This window comes from Ruditapes philippinarum, unplaced genomic scaffold (genome assembly GCF_026571515.1).
Source record: "Ruditapes philippinarum isolate M1 unplaced genomic scaffold, ASM2657151v2 ctg1593_1_1_1_1, whole genome shotgun sequence".
In the NCBI taxonomy this organism is placed as follows: domain Eukaryota; kingdom Metazoa; phylum Mollusca; class Bivalvia; order Venerida; family Veneridae; genus Ruditapes; species Ruditapes philippinarum.
In genome coordinates this window covers 51,665-74,599 of record NW_026854843.1, presented here as the reverse complement: position 1 = coordinate 74,599, position 22,935 = coordinate 51,665, and the positions used below count along the sequence as shown (strand labels likewise).

At 34.2% G+C, this 22,935-nt stretch overlaps 1 protein-coding gene across 1 annotated transcript in view; it reads right to left on the bottom strand.

The window, feature by feature from the left end:
- LOC132741264 (adhesion G-protein coupled receptor V1-like) overlaps nucleotides 1-22,935 on the bottom strand; it is a 124,502-nt gene that overhangs the window by 65,027 nt on the left and 36,540 nt on the right. The window contains exons 29-43 of the mRNA XM_060729396.1: nucleotides 20,065-20,337; nucleotides 19,083-19,286; nucleotides 16,845-16,962; nucleotides 14,184-14,468; nucleotides 13,633-13,805; nucleotides 12,994-13,249; nucleotides 12,193-12,318; nucleotides 11,280-11,398; nucleotides 10,473-10,648; nucleotides 9,542-9,719; nucleotides 8,897-9,049; nucleotides 8,084-8,459; nucleotides 7,491-7,616; nucleotides 6,649-6,831; nucleotides 368-507 (exon numbers count right to left, since the gene is read on the bottom strand). Of these exons, the coding sequence (XP_060585379.1) occupies nucleotides 368-507; nucleotides 6,649-6,831; nucleotides 7,491-7,616; nucleotides 8,084-8,459; nucleotides 8,897-9,049; nucleotides 9,542-9,719; nucleotides 10,473-10,648; nucleotides 11,280-11,398; nucleotides 12,193-12,318; nucleotides 12,994-13,249; nucleotides 13,633-13,805; nucleotides 14,184-14,468; nucleotides 16,845-16,962; nucleotides 19,083-19,286; nucleotides 20,065-20,337 (2,886 nt within the window). The remainder of the gene's footprint in view (nucleotides 1-367; nucleotides 508-6,648; nucleotides 6,832-7,490; nucleotides 7,617-8,083; nucleotides 8,460-8,896; nucleotides 9,050-9,541; nucleotides 9,720-10,472; nucleotides 10,649-11,279; nucleotides 11,399-12,192; nucleotides 12,319-12,993; nucleotides 13,250-13,632; nucleotides 13,806-14,183; nucleotides 14,469-16,844; nucleotides 16,963-19,082; nucleotides 19,287-20,064; nucleotides 20,338-22,935) is intronic.

The window sequence follows — 22,935 nt, the reverse complement described above, 5'->3', positions numbered from 1 at the left end:
TGTTGATGGAATGTAAGATTTTCAATTTTATGTTTTAAGCTTTTTGACCTCAGTGGAGTTTAAAGGCCAATTATGCCACAGAAATGCTAAAGAAATGCTGTCATTTTTATTTCTTTTTAGTATCTTGTTGCAGTTTCAAAATAATACTAATTTCCCATATGCATGATCTGTCTTTTGCCCTGTAGGCAAAACAGATATAATAATCTAACATGTCTTTATCCATTATTTAAACATTGTTAAACACATGTTTGATATTTCTAAAGAATGGACTAGTGAGGCATAATTTGCTTTAAATTTTCAATTTTTAAAAAGATTTGACAGTGAATCGACACAAATTTCTACACAAATACAGATAATCGTTACTTACAGGTTGAAACACGACAGTTCCTTCATAAACCTGGAAAGATTTGGCCGGGTCCAGATTTCGGAGACCATTTATTCGCCAGTTAACAGTGACGGTACCAAACTCTGACGGTTCCCTCAGTACATCCACGCTTACCGTATCACCTGTGATAGATAAAATTATCTCCCCTTGATATTTGGTTATACTTTTTTACAAGAATATTTCCTACAGTGGAATTACAATAAAGATACTAATAATTACATGCAGGAACAATAAAATTACAGTTTAACTTGCCCATGCGACCATGTGTATTAAGCAACTTGTGTCTTATACGACCACTTTAAATTCCCCCCGATCATTTTCTCTATAAATCTTTAATGTATTAAGCAACTTTTGCTCAATGCAACCAACGACCGCTAATTAGTCAGCTAATTGAGATCAATCTTATCATTAAACGACCACTTTTACCTGTCAAGAAATTGTATTTTTAGAGAACGCAGCCTTGTAATGTCACAAGTGTAAACAATCAAAACACAACATATAAAGGTGTGAAAACCTCTATTTCCCAAATCATTTTAGCGTATGCAAATAAAGTTAAGTATACGCGTGACGTGTATTATCCAATAATATCAATTAAACAGTGCAACGCTCCACCCCACTGAGATGGTGTATATGCTTCGCTGTTGATATTTAGACTGCATTGAATTGACCTTAAACTTGATCAACAATTAAATTAATCTTTACAGTTAGATGTAGTTTGTTTATTTCAAATGAAAGAAATACAGGACAATCAGAAAACATCTTCACTCATTAGGGTTTTTGTGTTGGAGACAAGGAAATACAATGGAGAAGTTTTAAAATTCTGGAAAAAAGTCCAACATATACAAAATGGATCAAAACTGTTTTGTCAATAAACATAAAAAAAGTTATTTTTTACATTAGCATCCATTTAGATTATTTGAGCATTTTAATTATTACAATGACAATGTGTTTATTTGTAATATAAGGCCTTCAGCTCAAAATACAATAAGATTTTCAATTTAACAAAGAGTGAGATATCAATATATATAATAGACATAAATTATGAGTATATTTACAGGTAATTAGTATAATGGTAATATTGAATATTTAAGTTGAAATAAAGGTTACATTAATAAAGCATATAATGTACAAATGTCAATATGATTAATATCAGTATTGACATGATTGAAGAGGTAACTATTAATTTAGATATATTATTTCAACTTTTAGGTATGGCTAAAGTAAGAAACGTTTGTTTCAACAAATGGAGTAACTGAAACACATGACACATAAATATAAATTATAAACATTACAATACACATGTTAAATTTGTTCAGTTATTTGAAGTTTTCTTAAATTAATTGCTTCATAGATAAATTTTTTAATATTGTCTTCGTTGTTTCTGACATTATAGTATTAAAGCATTCATTACTGTTTAGAATCACATTCCAATTACAAAAATTTAAGTGTTTGTGTCTAAGGTTGTTGTACAGCTGACAGTCAATCAAACAAGAGCCCGGTTTGAGCCGGGTGATGCTCCCCGAATAGGTTTTGGACACAGGAAAGTACACCTCTTGTAGTTTCAGAGTTATGTCCGTGGAAAAAGTTCAAAGTGCAATAATTCCAAAATTAGGCAAGGCTGTTACAGTTTTTTGCACTGCACTTCTAATCAATGTGATCTATCAACTTACAAAGTTTCTTGATGATATCTCTTATGATTTCCGAGTTATGTCCTGGACAATTCAAAAAGTAAAAATAAACAAAGGGCAATAACTCCAGAATTAGGTAGAGTTATGATTCTTGTGCACTGCACATTTACCCATTGAGATTTATCTACCTACAAAGTTTCATGTTGATATCTCTTATAGTTTTACAGCTATGTCCTGGACAAGATTTTTCTAAAAGGGGAGATTATTCAAAAATAAGGCTTAACAGAGTTATGGTTCTTTTGCAGTGCACATTTATCCATTGAGATCTTTTCACCTACAAAGTTTCATGTTGATATCTCTTATAGTTTTAGAGTTATGCCCCGGACAAGATTTTTCTATAAGGGGAGATAATTCAAAAACCGGGCAAAATAGAGTTATGGTTCTTTGACACTGCACTCCCCCTTGATGAACTCAACCACTGTATGAAGTTTCAACAAATTATCTCCAAGGGTTTTCAAGTTATGTTCCGGACAAAGTTCAAAGTATTAAAATTAACAAAGGGCAATAACTTCAAAATTAGGACAAAAAGAGTTATTGTTCTTACGCACTGCACATCTACCCATTGAGATCTATTCACCTACAAAGTTTCATGTTGATATCTCTTATAGTTTTAGAGTTATGCCCCGGACAAGATTTTTCTATAAGGAGAGATAATTCAAAAACCGGGCAAAATAGAGTTATGGTTCTTTGACACTGCACTCCCCCTCGATGCCCTCTACCACTGTATGAAGTTTCAACAAATTGTCTCAACGGACGGACAAGGCGCCGACTATATGCTCCCCCGAAATTTTTCGGGGAGCATAAAAATGATCTTCATTTTCAACAACATACACATTACGTCTAAGACAAAATGAACAAAATCTAAATTCTCTGTCAATATTTAAGTGCCTTCCTGTTTCAATTTTCAAGTCATTGCCACTGCATCTAAAATTTGCTAATGCGTGTTTATATGTATAAGGCATACTCAGTGACAAATAACATTCGTTAGAAATAGAGGTCTTATAAATTCTGTAACTGATTGCTTTAGGCGATGAATAAATGTCAGACATTATCTTTTGTCTACAGCAGTCTGAAACTCGTGTCCTAAATACTTGCATGAATGTATTAATATTTCTGACTCCGTTCACTGTCCATGCGTAACCAACGCTTAATTGAAATAGCATATGTTTAACATGAGTTGCCCATGTGATTTGTCCTTGTTCATGTAAGTTTCTAAGCAAAATAAGCTTTGTCTTGGTAACCAATATTGTGGCATTTCCGTTAATTTTAACGAGTACTTAACATATTTAGACATATATGTTAAACTTATTGGAAGGCGTCCGCATTCACTAAGGGTGAAGAAACTTGCAATGTTTTGATTTAAACATGCTATCCTTTGGCAAAATGATATATGAACATTTTCGATCCATTGACATGTGTTATAGCCCAAAATCTCTGATGAGTGTGTTAAAATGGGTTTAACCATAGCATCCAATAGTTTGAAAGCATCAATAACACTAAAATATCCAAAATGTTTCTGATAAGCATAATTAACATAAACAGCCTTGGTCGCCTGTATGGCTAGTACATCTTTCATTGAGTCCACGATTGTTTCCAGGTATTTATAACAATTGACAACTTCTATTTCTTTTGCATTATACATCCAATGCTCATATTGTCTTAGTGGACTGCCGTTTCTGAAAACGATTATCTTAGATTTATCATGATATATAGACATACCAGGAGTTTCAGCACAATAATAACATATTTCATTTATTTGTCTTTGGAGATTTATAGCTGTGTCGGCAAAACTGGAGACATGATCGACAAATATAAACATTTATATAAATGAAGTTAAAAAATATTCCTACTGTTAAAGGAAGATGTCATATATCTTTTTTTTATGTTTTTATCACGCTTTGTCTTTAGAGACTTTTTCATTAAGCGACCCTTTTGGTTGTTTCGCTTGCACAGTCGCCTTAATACACGTTTCTCTGTAATACAGTTCATTTATAAAAAAAATAAGAGCCAGTTGAACCAGGTGATGCTCCCTGACTAGGTTTTGGACACAGAAAATTATATCTTTTGTTGTTTCAGAGTTATGTCCCAGACAAAGTTCAAAGTGTGATAATTCCAAACTAAGGCAAGGCCGAGTCACTATTCTTTGCACTGCACTTCTATTTAATCGAGTTCTATCTACCGACTTGCGCGCGGCACATCGTCTCAATATGGTGATCATTTCTGTGAAATCCGACTTCAAATAACCAAGTAATTGGCTGGACATGATTTTGCTTCAAGGTCATGCTGTGACCTTAACCTTCAAGGTAGTGACCCTCTGACCCGCGACACTTCTTCTCAATATGGTGATCATTTCCGAGAAATAGTTGTAAAATAACCAAGTAATTGGCCAGAAAGGATCTTGCTTCAAGGTCATGCTGTGACCTTGACCTTCAATGTACCGACCCAAATGTTGCGCGTGACACATTGTCTCAGAATGGTGATCATTTCTGTGAAATAGTTGTAAAATCCGGCTTCAAATAATGAAGTTATGGGCCAGACACAATTTTGCTTCAAGGTCATGCTGTGATCTTGACCTTCCAGGTAATGTCCCAAATATTATGCGCAACATGTCTTCTCAATATGGTGATCATTTCTGTGAAATAGTGAAATAGGCCGGACACAAATTCGGGATGTGCGTACGAACTGACGGACGAACAACCCGGCGACTATATGCTCCCCCGAAATTTTCATACATAAAAGGCACACAGCAATGACATCATTTAAAGCATGCACACTATTTATCTTACATGGGGAGTAAGACAAGGTTTTCTAGCACAGGTGTTAATCGGAGATAATCCTGTTGGACATGTTAGAAAATATAGTAAATCTCAGGACTTTATTTATTCATTTAATTTTTTGATTGAATTACAAAATCTTATTTCAAATTTACAGAGACAGACCAAAAATACCTAAATACAGAATATTTGGAACGGGGGAGGTTAATTGTAACTTAAGTTATTAAAATTTGAATGTCTTAAATGTCTTGTAAATGTGACCCTCTGTATTCAAAGCATATTCACTCTTTTACCAGGGACCCTTGTAAAGCCCCATTCCCAATCTGCAACATGACCACTTCTTTTCCCAATTTCAAAAGAATATATTCCAAACAGCTGACAAAATATAAACTAGAAATGTGTCCATAGGACACGGATGCCCCCACACACCACTGTTCTGTCAATCTTATGACTCTAGGTCAAATATTTTTTGGACTACATGTGCCACAAGTTAAAAACTAAAAATCAACAAAGGGCCATAATTCTGTTAAATTTGGTCGCAGCAAAAATTCCTACCTTTACTACCATCTACACATTAAGGTTGTTAATCCCTGGAAGTTTAAGCAAAATCGGCCATGCGGTTTAAGAGGAGTTGCATTCACAAAATTTCTATATAGTATATAGTGAAAAAATCAACAAAGGGCCATAATTCTGTAAAGTTTGGTCGCAGCGAAAATTCCTTCCTTTACTACCATCTTCACCTTAAGGTTGTTCATCCCTGTAAGTTTAAGCAAAATCGGCCATCCGGTTTAAGAGGAGTTGCATTCACAAAATTTCTATATAGTATATAGTGAAAAAATCAACAAAGGGCCATAATTCTGTAAAGTTTGGTCGCAGCAAAAATTCCTTCCTTTACTACCATCTTCACCTTAAGGTTGTTCATCCCTGTAAGTTTAAGCAAAATCGGCCATGCGGTTTAAGAGGAGTTGCATTCACAAAATTTCTACATAGTATATAGTGAAAAAATCAACAAAGGGCCATAATTCTGTTAAATTTGGTCGTAGCAAAAATTCCTTCCTTTACTACCATCTACACATTAAGGTTGTTCATCCCTGTAAGTTTGAGCAAAATCTGCCATGCGGTTTAAGAGGAGTTGCGTTCACAAAATTTCTTCATAGTATCTAGTGAAAAAATCAACAAAGGGCCATAATTCTGTTAAATTTGGTCACAGCGAAAATTCCTTCCTTTACTACCATCTACACATTAAGGTTGTTCATCCCTGTAAGTTTAAGCAAAATCTGCCATCCGGTTTAAGAGGAGTTGCGTTCACAAGATTTCGGGACGTACGGACGGACTGACGGACTGACACTCGGACGGACAAGTGCAACGCTATATGCTCCCACTCTGTGGGGGCATAAAAATATTACATTTTCTGAGAAAAAATACTACTGTTATGACTTGTATCAGGTTATATGATCATAAACATCTATAGAACTTAGAAAGTAATCTTATCTGATATTTTACTTAATGACCTTAAATTCATTATGATTGACCTTTGACCTACTGACCTCATTCTCATAGCGGTAAAATCTACTAGTCATGAACAACTTTCATATCAAATATAAGGACTTTATGCCTTCCCTAGTTACTGGTGGTACAAGCAATGGTGACCTTGACCTCAAAATCAATAGAGGTCATTTACTGGCCATGGGTAATATCCCTACCAAGTTACATAAACCAGGGCTTATTCCTTCTCAAGTTATTGATTAGACAAGGCAGAAGTGATGTAAGTACATTATCCGACCATGCATCACAATATTACCTTCCTCAGCCTGGATAGAGGTTGAACTAAGGGAGACCACTCCAGCAATGTTATCATTCTCTAGAATCACAACAGTGGCATTGTCGTATTTTATAGTTGCTCCCCCTTGAACGTTGCTCAGCCGGACAATGACGTTTTTGGCAAGTTCCGGTACATTATCATCTAACACCGTTATACTGATTACTGAAATATAAATTAACCACATGACACTGGTAAGTACAGGTAAATAGGAAAAGTGAAATGTACATATTTTAACCAAACAATTATTGACTTAAAATAGAATAAAATAGAAAAGTAAATAATGCAACAATCAATCAGTATTCAATCAGTACTTATTTTGATATAAATTTTGAAATATCTGTCTTGTCCAAATTAAAATGTATACAAGTCAATTTAAAATCTTAAGATTCTACATAACAAAAATTGTATTTCCTCTAAATTTATTTTCTACATAAATCAAAATTTTTCCTCTCTTTTAAATTATTCTTTTTTTTTTTCTATCAGCTTTTGTAGTTTAAAATTTAACTTCTTAATTAGTTGATACAGAATTTATTTTAGTTTGATGTGTAGGAAGCTATAAGCTTCTAGACACACTTTTGAATCTGTTCCTTGAACCAACCAGTACTGAGTAATGAGTGTAAAATTTCTTGCTAAAGGAAACAACGACTTGCCCCTGACGAGGTTTGAGCCCATGTGGCTAGCAATCATTAGAATACAGGTCTGACGCGTTAAATACTCGGCCATGCCGCCACTTCAACTTTTCCTAATGAACCCTATATAAGTATATACAGTGTACCAGTCAATTAATTAAACTTAATTAATTGGTTTAAGTTGAAACATACATTTTCTGGTATCTCCTGGTAAGAAGGTGAGAGTTGCACCATCAGCCCTGTAATCCACATTGTACTGTGCCGTGCTGGCACCTTGATCCACAGACCAGTCAATAGACACCTCACCGATGGTACCTCCTATATAAATACAAAAATTTTAATTTACAATGTTCCAATTTGAAGACACTCATATAGTAAAATCCTGGCATTGCTATTGGCTGTATCCCAGGCCATTTTGGCCCTGTAACAAAGCAACCTCATTGACGCAGCAGTTGGTGGAAAAACAAAAATTTAACAACATCACTTATTTTTCCCCGCCCTTCCTAGGAAAATATGCTTTGGTGCAAAATTATCACCTGGTTGATTTTATTATCTTTCTACTTCAATCAGGTATATATTTGCATCTAGTCTTAAAATTATTTGTATGGTCAGTTACAAACACAATACAAACTTGGTACAATTCACATATCATGTAGTTTCCTTTTACAAAACAAAGAATTTTGTTTTTATTTCTTCAACTTGTCAATATTTGTAACAAACTGTCAATATTCATAACAAACTGGAAGGAATAAAATTGTTATATACTTCAACAAACATGTACAAACCTTGTCTCTCAACCACAAGTTCTACTGCCAGGTTTTCTTTTTCCTCCACCTGGATCACATGACCACCATCGGAGGCCAGGGGACTGTCACTGTACACTGTAAAAGCCCCATACGTATCATCATTAGCCAATATCGTAACTGTAGCATTTCTCGTCTCCCCTAGATACGGCGTGTTCTCAGCAGACGGCAGTTCACCAGCCACGTCAACTCTGGTTAACATGACAACAAACTTTTCATCGAGTTCCGGTATATTATCAGCTTTGATGGTAACCGGAATTTCTCCGCTGGTTTCATCTTGATCGATAAGAACATAACCACTGGTAACGACAGTGTAATCATCTCCTGGGGTTGCATGCACACCGACTAACTCTCCAGCCTAAGAATATAACAAAACGTAATTTGTATCGTTTATTATTTTGTGTAATAAATAAGCTCTATGAGGCATCAAATCTGTTTCTTGGTTTAAATCATACATGCCAGGAAAGAATCTTAAAGTAGGTATCCGTAAAGCTGTTTCAGACTCAATTCCTATTACATGTGGTGTACCTCAGGGCAGTATCTTGGGTCCTCTTCTTTTTCTCTGCTATGTTAGTGACATGGTAACTAATACTGATTGCAAGTTTATTAATGGCTAACCAAATATTGATAAAAGAATTGATACCATAGACATAATAATTAACAGACAAATCATCACCTCAGTGCAATAACTGGTTAACACCTATTAAATTTAGGACTTAACCTGTTACTGCACTAAGGTGACAAATTGTAAGTTTTACTTTCCCTCTTCAAGTAAAATATCAAAATGTCACTGACCTTGACAAAATCTTTCTCATAGTACTGGAAGTTTGATGACAATATTTGTAGGTCACCAGTCGTGTCATGTAATGTACACATTCGTGTACTGTCCGAGAAATACACCTCAAATGAACTGCAGGAAATCTTCCTCAAACAGGCGGTAGCACAGACCTGTGATAAAAAAGTATAATCTGTAACATTCAAGAAAGTTACATACTGATTAAGTGTACTTTTATTTGTTTCAAATCATGCTAACATACCTCGATATAAACTAGGAAAATGAAACTTACCCCATGGCTACAATACTTTTATAAAACCATTAAACCATTGACTTTCCATTATTTATAACAGTTATCTAACTTTATCTGAAATCTTTCTTTAAAATAGAACATCATGATCTGTTTTAACAAGATATTCAGAGTTATCAATCTTACATTAGTTTTCTTAAGGTACCTACTTATTTGATAATAATACATAATTATAAGAGTTATCAACTTAATATTAAACATTCAGATACCCACAATTATATATTAGTATTAATAAATATCCGCACTCACATAATAATAGCATGAGTTACCTCCCTTTTATCAAAAATTATAATACTTTACAAATGAACATCAAGAGTAACCTCTGTTTAAGATATGAATATTAAGAGTTACTTACCCTTACTGGATCTTCAGAAGGGAGAATAGAAATGTCTTCACCTTGGACACTTCTGCTTCCGAACAATGGGGTGTGGAAATAATCAAGTACACTGGTAACTGTTTCAATTATATTTTCATGTACATACACCAGCTTGGCCGTCATATAGTAAACTCGCAACTGACCAAAACTACCTCCTCTGCAAGAAAACCAAATCATTGTAATCCAATTCAATGAAATTAACCCAAAGTTTCAGATATGAAATATACATGATTACAATAATTTTGATGAGTTTGAAAAGTAACCAGAAAAGTTACATAAAATGTACACAAATGGCTATGAAAATAAAATTTTCAGAAGTAATACTTTGGAATATTAAACACTTACTTGGTATGAAACTAATTGTATAGAAAGCAGTGGTAAAAAATTACACTGTTACTATAGCAATAATTTTGGCATTTGGTGCATAATTGTTGTAATACAAATAAGACGGAGAATAAGTTTTTATATGTCTGGTATTAACGCCAATTTCAACACCATTTTTGGTCATATCTCGGTGTTGATACATCTAACAAGCTTTCCTGGGTAACTAACCAGTAATTTACTAATTACCAATTTCTCCACAAGTGACCAACTACTAATCACATGTGGTTTCTAAATCAGCTTTGAAAGACAAAAGACTATTAGACAGAGATCAATTGTGGAAGAGAAATTCGTTCCACCTGACTGAGGAGATTCCACTTCTATTCACCAATGCTTCTAAATCTCAATGAACTAAAGTGCATTAGAAACACAACGAAAAAATAAAAATACAACCTAACTACTATCCCATTTAAGAAATGCCACCAAAAATTACGTTCATTTTTTTCTACTTTCAACAATTTATATGTGAACATAGCATCGCTAATCTTAAACATTATGTTTGAGAAAAGGTTTGAAATAACAAACTTACGTTCTTGTGAGTAAAAGACTTTGTTGCGAGTCTGTCAACTGTTCCTGTACAGAGTAACGAGTCTGCGCGAATTCCACAACACCGTGAGGATTATCATTAGATGGTATAGACAGAGTAAACACGTTCTTTGGTCCAATTCTACCCGCAGATACCGATGTCAACTTTATCTCAAAATCCTGTATGAAAATGTGGAGACTTAAAAAACAAAATGACCTTAACCACACCCCCTCAAAGAGAGCTCTGGCGCATGACTGACTTAATAATAATCTAAATTAACAAATGTGTAAAATTTTTGTAAATGGTATCCAGTGCCACTTGTACATTTCTTTTTTGAAATTTCGAAATTAAAATTATTCATAAATAATCTCATCTGTTAAGTACAGAACATAAACACTTAATGATAATGCCATGAAAATTTACTACTTATTTATAATCTGAAGATGTTATGGTAAGAACCTTAGCCACCAGTATAGAGCAAAGCCAGTCTACACTTGGGGGCAGTCAGAACAGATCCTATACTGCTGGCTGATAAATTTTAGTACTTAAGTACTGAAATACCCTGAGTCAGAAAATGGACTGTCCCGGATTCAAAACACTAGGGCCTTTTCCAAATTCAAATTTGGGACAAGTCCATTGAAAATTCAAGTTCAACAGTTATGGGTTACAATTAGTGATGGTTAAAAATACTGTTATCATATATCTGCACCACAGTACAATAAATGGTTAACTCCTATCAAATTTAGAAGGACTTAACCCATAACTGCACAAAAGTGAAAAATGTGTTTCATCTTAAAAAATTCGACTGACCTCTTGACCTTCCGGTATATCGTCAGGTAGAACCGAGATGATGAACCTCTTACTTCCCTCGTTACTAACATAGAATATGGTACCAGTTGTTGGTGTAAAATCATCGATCGCAGTATTTCCTGAAATGATGCAAATCTCAATCATTATATCTTGTGACAATGTCAAATGATTTGTTTGTTTGGTTTGGTTTTTGTGAATATATTTTCTGTATGATAGTTAAAAGGTTATGTTACTGATAAATAAGAAGTTTTCAATTATTTCAGAAGCAGATAAAGCCAAATAAGGGAAATGTAAATATTTTCTTTTCAAGAACTGATATGCAGGATAAGTGGTTATTTCCGCATGATGAAAAGATAGCAAATTTCAAATACCAGACATTTAGTGTGTGGAAATATTAGAGAATCACCAAGCTCAGAATTAGCATGAAAACTGAAGACAGGTTGGGTGATATTTACACAAGAGGAAATTTTAGCTATTTTTGTCAATTTTGAAAACTTTGCCAATATTTCAGCGGCGAAATCTTAAAAACTTACACAGTATTCATGAGAAAAAATAATATTTTATATTTTTTTATGAAAATTAGAAAATGAAACAAAGAATCTATACCATAAGCAATAGACAGAGTGAGGTATAAATCATATCCCACTGTGATGAAATACAGTAATATTTCACTTCTAGGAATAGAATACAACGATAACCTTTGTGTCATGTGCAAGGTACCCCATCTTGTCTTAAATATAGTTATTACGTGGAAAATTAATCTTTCTTATCTATTTACGCGGAGAAATTATCAAGCGACCCCCTGGTGACTTAAACAAACTCCAATTCATTTTTAATACAGACTTAGAATATTTTGTTTCAGGGGAAGTAACTACAATCAGACATATTGACTTTGTAAATAATGTGTTCTAACCATTTAGAGTTGCCTCCCAGTTTAGTGTTATCACCCCTGTTGTGCCTCCTGACCTTTGAACAGTTATTTCTACATTACTTCTATCAGATTCTGGTTCCTCTACGGATATACCGTCTTCTGTAAATTCTGTAAACATAAAAGCACAAAGATACAAAATAATTCCTTTAACCAAGCATTTCAATACTACAAAATCAGAAATCTTCTCAATGATTGTACTTATCAAAAGGTGAATTCTCATTCACTTAGCTTTTTTCCATACATCTTTCACAAATAACTTTTGACATACAAGAATCCATGTCCTTGTGGATAAATCCTTGATGCATTTTCAAATATAGAAAAAAATGTAAATGACTCATATTTTATCAAATTTATTTGGCTGCATTTAAACATTTGACTTGTTGAAAACTTTAAGAAGGTATAATTTTTGGTGGGTTTTTACATCGCACCAACACAGAATAGGTCACATGACTACTTTCCAGTTTTACTGGTTGGAAAAGTCTTAAGGTGCTCTCTGCATTATTTCAGGCAGAAACGGGCACCTGAGTAGAACCATGACGTTCTGTTAGCTAACTGGATAGTTCCATACATTATGGAATTCAAATTCCCTGCCAGGATTTGAACCCACAGCGGTGAGGGGTAAGTGATAAATTGGTACATGAAGAAGCTAAATTCAAAGCAACCTTAATCTCTTTAGCAGCATGTCATGTGACCAAAATAAAGAACAACAACAAACTTTTGGAACCAACAAGACTGCCTTTATTCTGAGACATTACTTTTTTATTATTAAAATGAAAGTCATACCAAATACTCCATTGGGATCATCTGAGGTGTCTATGGTAACCGTCGTACTGGTGATTGTGCCAAGTACGCCTCCTCCCGACACCTGGTCTAACCGTACCGTAAACGTTTCTTGAAACTCAGGTATGGTGTCATCTTCTATACGTATAGGGACGGCAGCAGACGTCTGACCTCTCTCTAAGGTCACTTGAGATGACAGCAAAACGTAATCCAGACCTTGTAAAGCAGTCCCGTCTGTTACAACTACAGTAACAGTGACCTGTTGCAGGAATAGAATAATGCAAATCACAGCAATTACATAGCAGAAAGTCAGGAATGATTGAATATTTTTGAAAAGTTTTAGCAGCATATGTGTTAAAATTGAACAAAGTAATTGATTATAATACACTTTTTGACATAGTTTCCAAATATAACTCTGGCATTGTAAAAACAGCATCAAAGACAGATTTTCCTTTTAAACAAGAGGATTTCAATATTACACACGACTGTCACAAAAATCTTAGTGACTCATAATAATAGCCTCTGTAATATGACCAACATTACTTCAGAAAAATACTGTTACATTTAACGCTGAGATTTAAAAGAAATGTAAACATAGCACATTACTTCATGTATAACATAATATATAATTATCAAACTCACCTGACCAAAAGCTCCGCCATACCGTGTAACAAACAAGAAGGGTTCCTTCTGGTTCTCAGGAACAAGTGGCGAGACTGGTGACAGAACAAGTTCCCCGTTAGCGTTGTCGTTCAAATTAATAATTATCTCTCCGTAAGATTCTGATTCTGATCCAATACTCGGAGAATTATCCACTGAATTAAAGAAAGGCCATGATAAAAAATTGACATGTTACGATTTAACGGAAAAAACACTTTCAGAAGTAAATAACATTCCAGCTTGCAGATTGATACAGTATGATGCCCATATAACACAAACAAAGGAGAAAATATAAATCTTAGAATACTTTTTATGTGACGAGGCTTGCCAAAAAAACTATTGTATGAGCTTTGGTTTGACCTGGATATATAATCATTATATCAGAAAATAATGCATGGGGGATTTAACATTTTCCTTCACTGTACAGTACATTATGAGCCTAACAGTGTTTGTGCAATCTCTACCAATTCGCCCATTCCAAAATAAATGAATTCACGACTGAAAACAAAATATTAATTTTACAACTAACTCACCTGGCCTTATCTGGGCTGCTTGAATAATCTTGACCCCAATTAACCTCACATACACAGATTCATCTTCCTCTGGCTTATCATCATCCAAAATCTCGACCTCAAAGGTCGCGAACTCTTGGTCAATGTCAAAGGTCACTGACCCTGATGACATTCTATAATCTTCAAGGTCAGCCCTTTTAACCAATGGTGGAATAAATGAATAGGTTTCTTGAGGTGATAGGGTTGTGTAATTTACTTCAATGACGCCAAACATTCCGCCTTGTCTCTGGATTTCCATGGAAACCACTGCAAAGGAAAATATACCATGTAGGAAATTTATTGAACCGTAAAATTTTAGGTGAAAAGGTACCAAAGTGAAAGTAAATTGTTTTTCAGGGTTATGCTTTCATTTAGTGAGATATTCTTTAAATCATTACATTTGCACCAAGTGATTGTATATGCAGAGTGTTGATTGAACCACTATAGCATGTTCTTTGCCAACTACTGTCTATTATACAAAGGTTTCACTGTAGATTTCCATACTGTACTGTTGATAAAGGATTAACTATTTCATGCTTGTTTTGTTTCCCCTAAATACTGGGTAAAACAGTTTTTAGTTATCATACTAGGTGTACATAATACCAAGGTTTCGCTGTAGCATACAATTTCTATACATTTTATGTAACAAATAATTATACAAATTTCCGTGTTCCAACCACTGTCTATCAGACCAAGGCTTCATTGTAGCACACAAATTCAATATCATAGTATTTTACATATGGTATTACAAATTTTGGTTAAAAAAAGCCCATTATATATGTTTGACTGCAGGGCTCTCGTTAGCATTTTGAGACTGGGGCCAGGGTCCATGCAGGGGGGGAATTTTGCATGATTTTCAAATATTTTTCATCCAAAGGGGAATTTCCACAGAGGAAAATTAATTCAGAAAAAAAAAAAAACAGAAAAAAGTGAATGTAAGATTCAGTTAACAAATAAACATCATTAAGCTGCTTTCATGAAATATTTCTGTTATTTTTTGCGGTACGACTTGAAATTGTGCGACATGTTGGAATGCTAAAACCCGTCCGGAACGTTTTATTTATATATACATACTAATTTCCGATTGCCGTTCGCGGAATACTTACTAATTTCCGGTTGCCGTACGCGGAATATGCATTCGCCGATCGGCGTTTTCTATGCCCGTTAAAAATTAATTTCAAGGGATTTCAAGGGGGATTTTTTTCGGTTTTAGGGGGAAAAAAACACACTTTTTTGGTGGGGGAATGGGGCCGATATTCGGCCCCAAATTTTACCAAACGAGAGCCCTGGACTTTATCATGTAGTTTTCCAACTGTAGCTTATTATATCATGATCTTACTGTTACAAGTAGTTTTTGTACCACAGTATTGTACAAATGGATGAACAAACTTTGGTTTTCTAACAGCAGACCATTTTATCAAGTTTTAACTGTGCCATTTACTATTACAACTTCAGTCCATGACACAAAGGTTTTAATGTTCAAATACTTTTTGTACCATAGTTTTTTTTACAATTGGATGAACAGACTTTGTTTATTAACAGCAGATCATTTTATCAAGGTTTAACTGTATTGTGCAGTTTTCCAACAAATGGGCCATTATACCAGGGTTTTACTGTATCAAATAGTTTCTGTACCATAGTATTTTACACTTGGTAGACCATAGTACACATCCATTCATACTAGATCTGTGAGCAGATATTTTATTTCTCTAATCCTATTAGCATAAATTTGCCTTAAATGTAACTTATGTAAAATATCCGGGAGTTTTTATATGTTGTCAGTTTTTGTGATACAAAATCCTCATAAAAAATCAGCCCATCTACTTTGATGTCTTATTAGCCAATTGAATGACAAGTTGAAAATACGTATAACTTTTAAAACAAATCTGTATCAATGTGATCACATTTCAACAGCAGCTTGTGTTAATTTTGTTTATATCCATATTTAACTTTCAAATAAAGTTACAGAAATAAAGTTAAAAAAATCAGAGTTCCGTATCTGATCTTCTTGTCACTCCTCTTTTTGAACTGAGGCCTTTAACTTTATTTTACCCTTTCTGCTTTGTTTTTTGTTTTTTTCAGACACTTTTTCAATCGTACAATTCATAAATATAAAATTATACAGAAAGGAAATATTTAGTTCATTTCATGTACATGATATTCAAATTTTTGTATCATTTGAAAAAAATAAATTAAATAAATTCTTGAAAAGTAAACATCTTCTTAATAATCTTATTTACATTACATCAAATCTGTACCATACTGAATTTTACTTGACAGATTTACATTAACCTTTACCCCCCTCCCCCACCCCTTAGCACATCCAGGCAGTCTGACCAGGCTCTATACTGTGGGTTACACTAATTTTAAATTTTCAACTTATTACCAAAACTGAAAATGGTCAGTTCCAAAATTGGGTGCTGGGCAAGTCCATTTAAGAAATACACCAAGTTAATGGTTAAGAGCTCAGAAAAAGTTTGGTCAGAAGAGTATATGGTATAATTACATGCTTAATGATACATGTAGTTATAATTTGAAAAGCTCTCTCATAATAATTCCTATAAGTAGACTTTTTTGCTAATGACCTTTACAAAGGTCATTCTACAACACTTCTATAATGATGAAATAGGTTAAGTATCTTACTTGTATTGGCCTCTTCTACGTTCTTGGTTCTTGTAGCCGCTGGTATCACAAATCTACCATAGGGGTCATCATTTGCCAAAACCGTGACCTCTGACCTCAAAAACTGACCCTTATCTCCCTGTGTCAAAATTATTATTTTTCAAAAAGTTATATAACTTACATTTAAATGTCTGTGACAATTAATATCTTTTCTAGAATAATCAAGTTAACATTCTAAGAAAAATAAATTTATTATTTTATATAAATTATATGTCCCGTGTTAAGAAAAATATGCTGCCTAAACGGTACTCAAAACTGAGACCCCCGTAAGACTGTTCTGCGGCTCTACAGACTGAGCTATCTGGCCGCTTAAACATTTCTCCCCTAAATTGTAAACAGTTCTTAACCACGCTTTTCATTTTGGTTCATTTTTTTTACAATTTGATTTTTTATTTTGGAAAAACAAAGTGCCCGAATGATCTGAAATTTTGCACAAAGATTAGTGGTCTTAACCTACATCAAATGGTACATTTATCTGGAAAAGATATTTTCAGTCCCATCATGTCAATAAACATCAGTGGAGCCCCTTTAACATTTGATTTAAGAGTTACTACCCTAAATATCATAAATGGACTTGTCCTTCTTTGGATCTGGACAAAACCCTTAATCTTTTAAGGGAAAATTTTAAAATATGAACTGGCTAATTAGCAAACAGAACAGACCATGATTCAGATGGCATGGATGTACTGTTAGGTCTTGATCTGCACTGGTTGCTTGGGTAGAATGTAGAATCTTTACTGGCTAGTAGGCAGAGAGTTAAAGAAGCATACCTTTAAGCATTTAATTGCTCAAAAAAAAAATAAATAAAAAAAATTTAAAACTAGAAATGTGTCCATAGGACACGGATGCCCCCACACGCCACTGTTCTGTCAATCTTATGACTCCAGGGCTCTCGTTTGGTAAAATTTGGGGCTGAATATCGGCCCCATTCCCCCACCAAAAAAGTGTGTTTTTTTCCCCATAAAACTGAAAAAAATCCCCCTTGAAATCCCTTGAAATTAATTTTTAACGGGCATAGAAAAGGCCGATCGGCGAATGCATATTCCGCTTAAGGCAACCGGAAATTAGTAAGTATTTTGCGAACGGCAATCGGAAATTAGTATGTATATATAAATAAAACTTCCGGACGGGTTTTAGCATTCCAACATGTCGCACAATTTCAAGTCGTACCGCAAAAAATAACAGAAATATTTCATGAAAGCAGCTTAATCATTAATCATTAATGATGTTTATTTGTTAACTGAATCTTACATTCACTTTTTTCTGTTTTTTTTTCTGAATTAATTTTCCTCTGTGGAAATTCCCCTATAAATATTTGAAAATCATGCAAAATTCCCCCCAGCATGGACCCTGGCCACAGTCTCACAATGCTAACGAGAGCCCTGGACTCTAGGTCAAATATTTTTTGGACTACATGTGCCACAAGTTGAAAACTAAAAATCAACAAAGGGCCATAATTCTGTTTAATTTGTTCACAGCAAAAATTCCTTCCTTTACTACCATCTACACATTAAGGTTGTTCATCCCTGGAAGTTTAAGCAAAATCTGCCATCCAGTTTAAGAGGAGTTGCGTTCACAAAATTTCAACATAGTATATAGTGAAAAATCAACAAAGGGCCATAATTCTGTGAAATTTGGTCGCAGCAAAAATTCCTTCCTTTACTACCATCTACACATTAAGGTTGTTCATCCCTGGAAGTTTAAGCAAAATCTGCCATCCCGTTTAAGAGGAGTTGCATTCACAAAATTTCTACACAGTATATAGTGAAAAAATCAACAAAGGGCCATAATTCTGTTAAATTTAGTCGCAGCAAAAATTCCTTCCTTTGCTTCCATCTACACATTAAGGTTGTTCATCCCTGTAAGTTTAAGCAAAATCTGCTTTTGGGTTTAAGAGGAGTTGCATTCACAAAATTTCTACACAGTATATAGTGAAAATTCAACAAAGGGCCATAATTCTGTTAAATTTGGTCGCAGCTAAAAATTCCTTCCTTTACTACCATCTACACATTAAGGTTGTTCATCCCTGGAAGTTTAAGCAAAATCTGCCATCCGGTTTAAGAGGAGTTGCGTTCACAAGATTTTGGGACGTACGGACAGACGTATGGACGGACAGACGGCAGCCAAGTGCAACGCTATATGCTCCCACTCTGTGGGAGCATAAAAATTCAACTATCTTATATAATTATTGCTACATACCCTTGACACAGCAATTATCTCTACAATAAAAAGTTCATCCAGTTCCGGTATGGGATCGCCCCTGACCTTTAACCCTATGTCGCCAGACAGCTGTCCGTTACTGAAGGTCACGTTACCGGTGTGGTCCACTATGTCATTTCCCTTATCACTCAGTACCTGCCATGTGACTATCACCTCACCGATACTGCCCCCTGTGCGCTCCATCTAAATAATAATTGATAAATATGATATTCTCTTGTTTGGTAGGAAAAAAGTTATTAACTTAGCCTTGTTCAATTAATAATAGCAAATGATGTCAAAAACTCATTCTTTTGTTTGATTTTGTCTTTCTTAGGGATAAACTTTACACCCCCCCCCCCTTCTGAATTTTTGTAAATTGGACTTTCCCTCAATTGAATATAGAACAGTTTATAAGTACATGTAGTTGAGGAACTTTTAAATACTATTAAATATATATATGTAGTTTAACCTTTCGCAATCTCACAATCCCAATCATCTCTCTCTGTTTTCTCAATCTTTTTTTTATACCAAATAAAAAGGGGCTACCAATTATGATATGACCATTACCCAATCTAATGAAAATTGTGAATTCTTGTTAATTTAAACCTGCTGTATGTATACCTTACAAGTGATTTTGTAAGGTCAGTATGGGATCATTCCCAGAACCATCTTGATCATGTGGAATAATCGTGGTCACCTTTATTGTTGGGGCCCGTAAAAAAAAGCTATCGTTATTTTGTAAATTAATATTTTGTACAACTTTATTTATAATTTAGCATCCTTTCTTGCATAAAGTCAATAATAAACTTTTATCTCTCCCAGAAAGAAAACAATTTCCTATAGTAGTAATCTAACTGACCAAAACTGGGTCCAATGAAACTGATATTCTCTAAAAATAAATATATAAATTTTCCTTAAAAATGCAATATTGATAATACAATGCACATTCTATCATGCACGACCCCTGAGACTACTACATTACCTGTAACACAACTATATTTGAACTACTATCGCCCGTTTCCTGTGCGCGTATCTGCCGTGAGTTTTCCTTGAACTGAAACACGCCAAATGCCCCGTCAGAATGCTCGATCACTACGACAATTTCAGACCCGATCCCTAACTGTGCGCCACCAGAGGGGTTCAACAATGTGACGATGAACGTTTTCTCGTCCTCGGGTATGATATTGTCTATGATAGCGATATCAATGTACGCGTATCTCTCTCCATCTCTCATTGTTATACGACCAACCGCAGCCTGAAAATATCATCATGTATGAAATTTAAAACTATCCTTTATATTTATACGACCAACAGCAGTCTAAATGTAAGAAATCAAACTATTTTTCATAGTAACGACTAACGGCAGCCTGAAAATAACATCATGTATGAAATTTAAAATATCCTACATATTTTTACGACCAACAGCAGTCTAAATGTATGCTTTTATCAATTTTTACGAACATTTTTAGTTTGTAACAGCAAAGATCCTAATGTATCAGCATAGATCCTACCATGTTAGCTAGGGATTCAAACTTGCAACCTCCCGTTTACAAGTGAAAGTAACGATGCTTAAGACCACTGAGCCAAACAATTATTGATTCCCTGAATTATAGTTATGAAGGTAGGTGTGCACTCAACCATAACAATGTCCCTCGGCAGACTTTAGTTAATACATTTTAAAGAAACGTTGGACATTAAGACCAACAACTGGGTGTTAATTCCTTTTGTACCACCAATAGCAAACTGGTATTCATAGAATGTAATAAAAAACAACAGTAAATAAATGTATTACGATTTAATGATTTAAAAAATAAAATAAAAAAAAGAACAATGATTTCACCATCTCATCTCAAGGTGATCATATTAATACACCCTTAGCCTTTAGATAAATTGTGTTGTGCAAAGTGGGTGGTCTCTAAATTAATCAGAACCCTCATTTTAATAACTTCAATGTCAGTTGATAGATTTTAGTCCCCCCCCCCCCCTTCAATTTGAATAAAATAGTCCACAACAATTTTAAATATTTACCTAATTATCATTATTAAGTATTTTATTTGACATTCAGCATGTAATACATGCTTAATATTTGAAAATAACTTTCAAAAACAATTCAATATCTTATAATCAAATAAATATGATCAACTAAAAACTTTTATCAATACCATTATACCAAATACCTTATGAAACAATAAAAAAAGAAATCAAAACCATTCTTCCAATTTTTCATTAAATACATAAAAACCTGTAACCCCAAAAAATGACATTCTAAATACCAGGTTAAGACAAAAGACGACTTACCCCTGAAAGACCTGTCTGTTTTAATCATTTAGAAAAAAAAAATCATTGTTATCTAGTATTGTAACATGTTCATGAAAACCTGTCTATCTGTCTTTCACACGTTATTTTAGAAAACAGAAATCGTCAGAGAAATTCCACTAGTTTCAACATGATTCAATTTAGCCACAATATATAGTAAGTCCTAAGTTTTACTTTTACAACGTCTGGTGTCATATAGGAAAACATTTTTGTATTATTTCACTTCTAGGTAGTATCCTGTACACTCTGATATCCTGTACACTCTGAATGACTGTTTCTTTTTTTTTTATTCCTAATCAATGTTAGGTTTTACTTTGCACCAACACAGTTTAGGTCATATTTGGCAACTTTCCATTTTGTATTATTTCAGGCAGGAAAGACAACTAAGTAGAACCACCGGCGTTCCATTAGCTAGCTTGATAGCTTTCTCACATGAGAGAATCTAAAGATGCTGGCATGACGTAAACCTACAAGGGTGAGAGGCAAATGGTTTGAAGTCTTTGACATTTAACCACTTGGTCTTGGATGTCCCTCTGACAGGGTGACCATGGGTATTGACAACATTATCAATATAGGTGGCAAACCTATTAAATTTTCCCAGGGTCAACAAAAATACTTTGAAAGAACTCCAAAGAATCTTAAAGCCTAGAAACATAAAAATTTAAAAAGCTTACATGCTTTGAAATGCTTAGATCAACTATGGCACTTAAAACAGAAAAACATGAACAAGACAATTAAGAAAATTAATACACTCTGAATTAAATTAAAAATCAATTTTTTGTGACAATTTCCTAGCCTGATTTTCCTAGGCCTTTTTTGTTTGTTTTTTTTTTATCACTGCACAAATTGAAATATCAATTGTGGGTAAATGTAAAGAGAAAATGATCTGAAATTTTGCACATAAGTTTACTGTTCCAGATTTTCATCAGATTGTACACAAATCTCAAAAGTTACTCTTTAGAACTGTTCACTATATACTATATAGGGAAGATGTGAAAGCGGCCGGACAGCTCAGTTGGTAGAGCTGCAGAACGGTATACATAGGGTCCTGGGTTCAAGTCCCCTGCACATTTTTCTCACACTGTGACATTTGGCACCCAAACTGAGGCAGTGACTGAATATAGCTCAGACTTTAATTTACATTGCTGTGTAACCCTGAGAAATTTGTGGATGAATTTCAATATAGCAGGGGAGTATGTCACTGTTCAGAACTGTTCACTATATAGGGGAGAAGATGTTTAAATTAAGCCAGAGAGCCGAGTCTGCCGAGCTGAGGAATGGTATTAGGGGATTCCCGGATTTGAGTCCTGGTCAGATTGCACATTTTTCCTCACCCTGTGACATTTGACAATAAAATGTTTCAAGTCCAATCATGTCAAAAAACCTTGGTGGGATTCCTTTAAAAAAATGTAAAAAAAAAATTCTAAAAAAAATGAAAAATTGTTTTAACACTGTTTTTACCAAAAATTAATTTGTACTGATAAATCTATAGTGGTTAAATAATAAATTAATATTTTCTCTAGAACATTCAAAGAAA